The sequence below is a fragment of the Varroa jacobsoni genome, unplaced genomic scaffold, assembly GCF_002532875.2.
Source record: "Varroa jacobsoni isolate VJ856 unplaced genomic scaffold, vjacob_1.0 scaffold_544, whole genome shotgun sequence".
NCBI classification, from domain to species: Eukaryota; Metazoa; Arthropoda; class Arachnida; order Mesostigmata; family Varroidae; genus Varroa; species Varroa jacobsoni.
Genome location: NW_019213446.1, coordinates 8,652 through 17,083, shown reverse-complemented (window position 1 = coordinate 17,083; position 8,432 = coordinate 8,652). Strand labels below are relative to the sequence as shown.

The following is an 8,432-nucleotide window of genomic DNA, read 5'->3' as shown; positions in this document are numbered from 1 at the left end:
CTAATATGAACCGAAATGGTTTACCGAATGGCAGGTAGAAAGGGATGGTGGTTGGAAGAAAAGAAGAAAGCGAAAAAGCCTTTGGGGAGGTTTCAAGGTGAAGAGCGTGTGCACCGTTCGCTCTGCAGCGTTGCGTGCTGGTTGACGTTACGTTGCTACGGTAAACGTCTGTGTCATTCGGTTGTGAACTACGATAATATGAGCAGGTTGAGAATATGTGAGTTGCTTTAAATATCAATGCCATGCTAACTGTGATATTTAAATGTGCTCGAAATTCGAGCTAAAATTAGGACTTGGGAAGTAAGTATATAGTTTTTGAGGAAAACTTGCATCTTTCCATTCGATTCCAAACAAAAAAGTTCAACCACTACTTTACGTAAGTGCTATTTGGTTAATATCTTATGTTGTTTATGGTTTTTAGTGGTACCATTGGATATATGACTAACTATACGTCACAGCGATTGAGTATGCGTAAACTTAATCTAAATAGGTGGCAACGCGGAACGACGTTACAATAGAATTTGTAGATGCGATCATCTGCCAGAGATGATGATCCGAGCGCTTTTTTTGATTGTAGGACTACCTACAGGACAGCCGCAAATGCTTATTTCGAAAAAGTATAATGCTAAATATGTGGTTCCTGGGAGTGAACAAATTTGGTTCTAGTCCACTCTGATCATCATGATCGAAGATCGCTTTTGATTGAATGACCATTTGAATGTGGTAAAGATACATATGTATGGCAGTGTAGGCGATATGGCCTACACAGCAGGTTAGGCAGGACAGTTGGCAAAATATTGGCTCTAATATTAATAGTAGTCACGATAAAGGCTCTCGCACACCAGCTAGTCAACGCATTAATAGTTTGTTAATACAAACTCGTGATTATATTGGAAAGTTGTAATATTGGTACCTTTTACAACTAGAACCTATTTCAGCATGTTGCTAGTTTCTTACTGTACGAAATAAACGGATTAAAAAGAAGTAAAAAAAAAATGTGACGCAGATACTCCTAGTCCTTCGGCCGCAGGAGAAATTTTCCTAGCGATTCTATCTTAAAGCGTTTCTCACGCTAAAAGAAGCCCAACTAGATTAATTAAAATATTCATTATTTGAGTTACTACTGCTAGATATTTTAACCAATTAGCCCAGATATTAGAAAAAAATAGCAAGCTTCCATTGACACGTAGAACGTAGATCTTCTTTTTTCAATCGGGGTTCTAATTCACACGTGTTTCTTCTCAAAGTGATCTGCGAAATCACCTCTGTACCCCAGGTCCTTATTTCTCTTTGCGTTATAACGTCTGGCCTTGTTTCATGTGATAATTTGGCCTCTGATTTTCTTCCTGGACTAAGCGCCTCACGCTCCAGACTCCTCGTCTTTCTTTTATTTCTATTACGCATGCGCGCTACGCAATTAAGCTACATTGCAAGCCTTCCAACCGAGGCTTGTATTCCATCTGTATATAACTGTTCACAGTATTGGCAGTATATGCCGAATTAGCGTATGCTTTACTAGACACGAACATCTCTTTCTACAGCTTGTATATTGCCATGAGCCTTAAATGACGATCACTGCTGCAAGCCGTTCATGCACCTCCATTTTTGTCACTTTTCGTTGCGCCCTTTGATTTGTATGCGTCATTCGTATTCAACATTTTCATTCGAAGTTCAGGCCAAAGATCTATACCGGTTTCAAGTAACTCGCTAATTGAAATCCGGTAACCTATTGTAAGTTAATCTGGAGCTCAGATTTTAGTAGAGGGCAACCCTGTAGCTTCGATTTGCGCTAATGTTACCCGTTAGGCTACTCGGCCAGTGTAATAGCGACAGCAAGGTGCAAAAAGAAAATGGAAATGTCTATTTTTTTAAAAAGGTTCTAGTAGTCGGAATCCCGGGACAGAACGTTTTTAACTTACAAGAAATCAGACCAAGACAGCTACATGAACAAACTTGTAGTAATCGATTAATACAATTAATTTTTCTTGGCCCTTTGCTTGAGATGCTTCATAACTTCAAGTTTTGGGGTCTCTCCGGGTATTGCGAAAGCCGCAAGGTGCGCACGCTCCCCGACGTCCAAATAAGATAAACGGGAATCAGTTCACTTCGAAAGTCTCCGTAGTGCTGCTCGTAGGCAGACAATTTACGAAGTCGAATAGGCCCCTCCGAAAATCATTCAAATGACATGATACGATACTTATCGTTGTCTCTGACTCTGATTTAAACGAGTATTGTCGCTTTTCCGAGTTGGGACGTGAGGCCCCTGAACTGTTGAAGTTAGGACACCAACGAACTGAAGGTATATGAGGATTTCTATTACCTGAAGCACCATTATCTGAAAAAAATTACCAAGAGCATCGATATAATTATTTGTAAAATAAGCAACGGATAATAGGAATGGAGTTCTGATTTGTAAGTAATATACCTATTGTCGTTTTCTAGCTGCTGCTTTTAGAATTTAAATGAGCCTTCCTACATAAAGGATATAAAACATTTGTTTTTCCTTTCCGAAAAATACACAGGTACCGCCGATTGTAGTAAATAACACAGATTACATTTCATTTGCACAACAATTCCCTTTAATCAATATACTAAACAGAACGTCCATTTTACACAGATAGCGCTTATCGTAGCAAATCTAATTTTTGAAAGTGTCTGAAAATCAGTGAACTGTTACTTATGGTCGTCGTCGGCGTTTCCTAATAACCCCGTCGTCTAACTCTGATTCAATAATATTTGAGAATATTTTTCGGGCGGTTTCGTTCAGAGTTTCGTAAACTTCAATAACTTCAGAAGTTTTTTAGAGGGAATTATATGTGCGACGTACGCAGCCTTGTCATTCAAACAGTACGAGGCTGTTTGTTAAAGTCGATTGAAGGTTCGAGCCGCACAGCTGTACTACGTATTTAGAAGTTAAATAAGACTGGATGCCATCTATCCAGATCGGGTGTCGAGAACCATGTTGTGATGTTCGACATCTTCGGAAAATCGCCGATCGGGTCGGCCGCCGATCAATCTCAACGTTTTTCGTCTCCGGCGAATAAAATCAGTATCTTAACGAAATTCTCAGTACTTCGAAAAGAAGCAACTAGTCGGCCGATATCTGACAAGCGGCGTACGGGGTTTGAATCAGCTTTCGACTAGCGGCTAATAGACGCGCGTGTATCAAACATATCTATATGCGGAGTTGATAGGTGGTCAGAGACCGGCAGCTGTAGTACTTCTACTACTATAAACAAAGGCTAATGTGAGCAACAAAAAAGAAGTCTTCCTATGGCAACAATTCTAACACCTGCGTAAACTATACAACTATGAATCGCAGCACCTTTGTTCGTCAGGGTTCTGAAAAACAGCATCTCAGATAACTGCCTATGTCCTACGCTTGCTAGGAAGGCCTTTGACTACCACATAACGGTGTAAGATCTATTTTAAACAGGCGGTTCGAATAAGCTAAAGCTCTAAGGCTTGGAAAATCGCAGTTGGCAGTTGTTAAGGTTGAAGCCAACAAAGCGATCGGCGTAAAACATGTTTTATACACACAAAGACGATCTGCGAGTTTCTTCTTCAACAAAATCAGATGAGATTCGAAATTGCCATTATATATATAGACAATAAAGGCAAAATGGTTTCTGGCTTCCAATTACATCGTCACTTTGGTTACGTTTACGTGTAATTATAGGTTATATGTCTGTTTGCTAGATACTATGAAAGCGACTGCCTTTTTAATATAATTGTAGTCTGCAACATGTGGTGTCGAATTTGGGTTAATGGTAAATAAAATTTATTGAATAAAGCACAACCAACTGTTTCGTAAGGCTCTCGTCCGCACTTTCCTGATTCGGCTGGTAAGCGTATACCTCAGGAGGAACTAAAATCGCATATTTACTAACTAATTACGATTTGATTTTATGGTGAGCGGGGAAATTATCTGAGTATGCACCTTAAACTTCTTTAAATCGCGATGTTTGCTAACGCCTATCATACTAGTGCAAAATACTTTGGTAATTATACGGACCGAATGTAAAGGTACCCCCTTAAGCATAGTGGCTTGAACAGTATGAAGCTGGTTTAGTAATTCCGAGTACAAAACCTGATCGGATCGGATCGATGACAAAATAGCATTCCACACGTTTCTGTAAAGGCCGAGCAAACCTATACCAATAATGATATTCAGGATGATTGCCAAATCAAACGGATGCCGAAGTGCTGACGAATGTTGACCTAAGTGTTTAAGTGGACAGCTGGCCAGTTATTCTCGGTGACATGCAAAACGCGATAGCTGACATTTTTCTCGTTGAATACCGATTGAAGCATTACCTAAAATCTACTTATATATGATAAAAAGCCTACAAAAAAAAAAAAAAAGTTTCCTATTGTGCGTTGTGTCATCGAAATAAAGCTTCCCATTAATATTCGTTTGTTCGGGATTAGATCATACGATTACCACTGCCGCGTAATTACCGCCATTTGCCTTTGAAATCACGTATCCGATGCCAATTATTAGTTGTAGTTCTTTTTTAGTAGAGACAGTGAGTACGCGTCGAAAGCCCGGCTTTACAAGAGCATGCCAAGGTCCAACGTATCGCAGACGTTCGATCGCGTCTCATGCGTTTAATTATTTGTAATTTTGTCTCCGTCAAGTCAACTGGTAAATCGTAAATATTAAAGAACGAAAAGAATATTAAAAATGATGGCCACTGTCTCGTTGGTTTCTTTGAACTACTTCTATCGTTTATGAGTATCGCCCTGTATATATGGAATAACCAGCAATATTTACATTCCGATAAAGTATCCGTCTATGAATCCTTTGTTTTTTTCAAAATGTCGTCGCGAGTCATGCGCTCATCCTATGGTCCGTCCTGTCCCCCCCCCCCCCCCTGGCCGCGTACATGTGCTAATAAGCGGATAAAGACGAATGGGTAACTGGTAGCTATATAAAACTATTACGGACACGCCATTTACGTGTGGCCTGGCTATCGCTGATCAATTTGTCTTGTAGCTTCAATTTCAATTTCACAAAAGCCGTGGAGAAGATGTGAAGTTTTCGTATCTTGTCGACCTGATCGACCGCGAGAAACTAGCGAATTTCGGCATCAGACTTTTGTCCCGTCTAAAGTCGACTAATTATGCGACAAAAAAAAAAAAGTACTAAACCATGCCAAATAACTCATAACCATAGTAAAAGTAAGATAGTGCAGCGTCTATACTACTGACAGAAACTCCTAATAAAATCCGAAGAGTCGGACTGAAAACTAATAAGCTGGTTAACGCTAGTAGGCGCTTCGCGCTAATAGGGACCTTCATCCTCTCCTCTAAAAGCCCTTCAACATGTTTCATTACTTTACGTAAATAATTCGTGCATGGAAACAGTGTAAAAACAAAAAAAAGCCCAAGCTCAACGACAACTCTTGGACTAGGCCAGGTTTACAGAAGCGTCCAATGATGAAACGATATTGAGTGTTTGTACAATTCTGGCCGGAGCTGAAAAGCTACACGCGATTTTTGTTTCGTTAATTTTACCCTTTCCTTGGGCCTTCTTTATAAAAGAAAGTTGCTAAAAATGTGGACTTCTCAAACGTTAACTGAAATCGTAAAAAACTTGTACTAGCTAACGCTAAGAAAAACATAGATGCTATCCAACAGACATATTAACAAATAAGTCATTAATTTGTTAATTTTCTGACGATAAAAATTCATCATTGTTAGAATTAAACCAGCGAGCAATAGTTCTACAACAGTGAACGCACCGAGTAGATAAAAGCTAACAAACACCTAAAAATATACATAGCGCCTAACTTTTTAGGGCCATCACGGCTTGACCGCACTGATTTTTTTTTTAATTCTCGGTGTAAGCCGAAATTACATATACGTGAGCAGTATAATGAGCTATTTAATAACATTCGTGGGTCAAATTAAATATGGCATACGATATCAACTAGCTGATCGTACAGATAAGACATGGTCTGTCATAATTTTGACATAATTCGTGTTCGTGTGTTTACTTTTGATAGAGCCGTGCATTGATTGTGTCGACAGTAGGACCGCTCGATAAATAGCTAAAATGGCCTGTCTTGTGACGTGTAACTAATATTAAACTCCATCTCCTAATGAATAAACATACGTATAGCTTCGTTTGTATGTGTTTATTCATTCGTTTGTTGCCGGAAAGCATAGTGAGTACATAAAATAGAAAACACGTAAATAGAAGATTAGCGAAAAAGAATCACTGAAGCTAGGTATATGCCCTCAAGGATTTCGGGCTAATCGGCAATAGCTCTTCTCTGGAATAGGAGAAGCGATAGGCTTGTAATGTAAGGAGTGAGCTCTATCAATATAAGAATGTGGTAGTTGTGCTGCTGCGAAAGGGATCAGTTAGGACACTTGAGGGAAGTTTATTTTTTCTCAGTGTCCTATTGCTGCTGCTGGCGCCGCCGCTGCGATACTTAGAATTTTTTTGGGCGAAACATTAGCGCTTAGAATTTTTCTAAACGTCTTATTTGTTCTGTAGATTAAATGTCATAGGCACCGACAGCGTGTCGAAAGTTCCACCTGTTTAAAAATCTAGATTACGTTATCCTGCTATATTGGAATAAATTGTTCAAGGTTGTCCAAGTCATCGGACCGATTCAATTCAGACGTACAGATGAAATCGTTTTTATCATACATGAAGTTAGCGCGGCGGGAGGGTAAAAGGGGCAAAGGTCTCTTAAGAACATTAAGGTCTTCACCTATTTTTTTATACTTTTACCATGCTTTACTCCTTTCCTATACAAGAGAAATGAATCTGTCAAATAACTGTACCAGCTTATCAGGGTGCCCTGTATATTTTACAAGTGACGGGTATTCAATACGGCTTGTATACTCAAACTTAAAGGTCCTGTTAATACGTAATGATTACTATAAGTAATCATTTTTTGAAAGTAGTTGATTCAAAATAAGAGTTAGCGACGAAAGTATGCTGCTGAAAAACTGCGAAGAAAGTTACAACAAGTTTGATACAAAACCTAGTAAATAGATAACACGGAAACAGGGAATATTGTATACTCCTTCGTGTGTTTACAATTCGTAGTTGGAAAGCCACTGCAATCGGTTCATTAATAAAAATAGTTGTCGAAAATCAGCTCTTTTAGGCGATCGAAAAGTCAACTGGACTGATGGCCTTTTTTAGAGCATGAAAGCTGCTATGAAACCTTGCCAAAGCCCCACATCGATTCAGCGTGAATACACTCTTCCAAAACCACCAAATGTATCATAATTTATCCAAAGAGAAAGTCTTCCAGATATCATGACAAGAGGTAACGAATGTTATCTCTTGTCATGTACTAATTTCGTTTTTGTCTAATTCTATTTGATTTTCGTCCACGGCACCAGGGAACTCTCGCTATTGTAACGAACCCCCGCTTTGTGGTCAACGGAAGCTTAGAATCAATATCATTCATTGCGCTGTTGGGTCTGGGACTAGAGCAGCTCACCATAGTCATTTTTGTCAGTTGAGTAACGTCGTGCCTGTATCGTCATCCATATCGAACGGGACGCGGACTCATACTCAAGGAGTATGCACTGATCTGCGTTTCAATCACTCTATTTGATTTCATTATATCTAGCTTTATGCGAATTGTTACTTTCGTATTTACCTAGATTTACCCTTTACTGAAACCCTTATTTTCTCTAGAATATTCTATTCCCTAAAAGAATTCCCCTAGATAGAAATACCCTTAGTTACCCGAAGGGTTATGGGCCTACAGATACCCTGTTCTTGTGCTGTACTACAAAGCATCGCTACGATAGCTCAACTTGTTAAGTCGAGAACAGCTTTTTTTGCAGGTCTGATTCTTTCAAAATAGCGATTTATTTACCATTTGTTCATTGCTTAGATGAACGACGAATCAGAATAATATTTGGTATCGTAAGAGTTACAGTTATTCTAGTTGCTAGTGTAAAAAATAATTAATTATTTTTTTTTTTCTTTTGTTTATATTTTCATTTACAGCAAGAAGTGATCATACAGGTTGTCAATGCATAAAACGGTGGTCATTAGTAATGGACTCCATTTCAATGATGTACACGATTCTCTTCGGGCTGCTCTTGACTAGGCTGGTATTCTGCCACCCCGTCGACGAAGAATATCTTAAGCAGGTCATTCCCATCTCCTCGGAACACTTTATTGACCCTTAGGTAAAAGCACATATAAGGCTGCTTAGAAACCTTCGATCCTGCCTTTTTCTGCGATCACAGAATTGTTTATAGGCGTAGTTTATAACAATTATGCTTTATTGTATTTCTGTTCTACAACTATCATTAACCTGGTACTTGCCTCGTTCCCAGCAGTCCAAAACACACTCCACGAAGTGGTTAGTCTATAACGGCTACTGTAACAGATGCCTAAGCGCAAATTAAGCCCTAAGCTCAATGGGCGCATTGATTTCATATAT

The 8,432-nt window shown here is 39.1% G+C and overlaps 1 protein-coding gene across 3 annotated transcripts in view; it reads left to right on the top strand.

Annotated features, from left to right (window-relative positions):
• LOC111261298 (uncharacterized) overlaps positions 1 to 8,432 on the top strand; it is a 12,853-nt gene continuing 4,421 nt past the window's right edge. The window contains exons 1-2 of one of the 3 annotated variants that reach the window (XM_022834672.2): positions 1 to 217; positions 7,991 to 8,136. In XM_022834672.2, the coding sequence (XP_022690407.1) occupies positions 16 to 217; positions 7,991 to 8,136 (348 nt within the window). In that variant the 5' untranslated portion in view covers positions 1 to 15. The other 2 variants (XM_022834674.2, XM_022834675.2) reach the window with 2 other exon arrangements.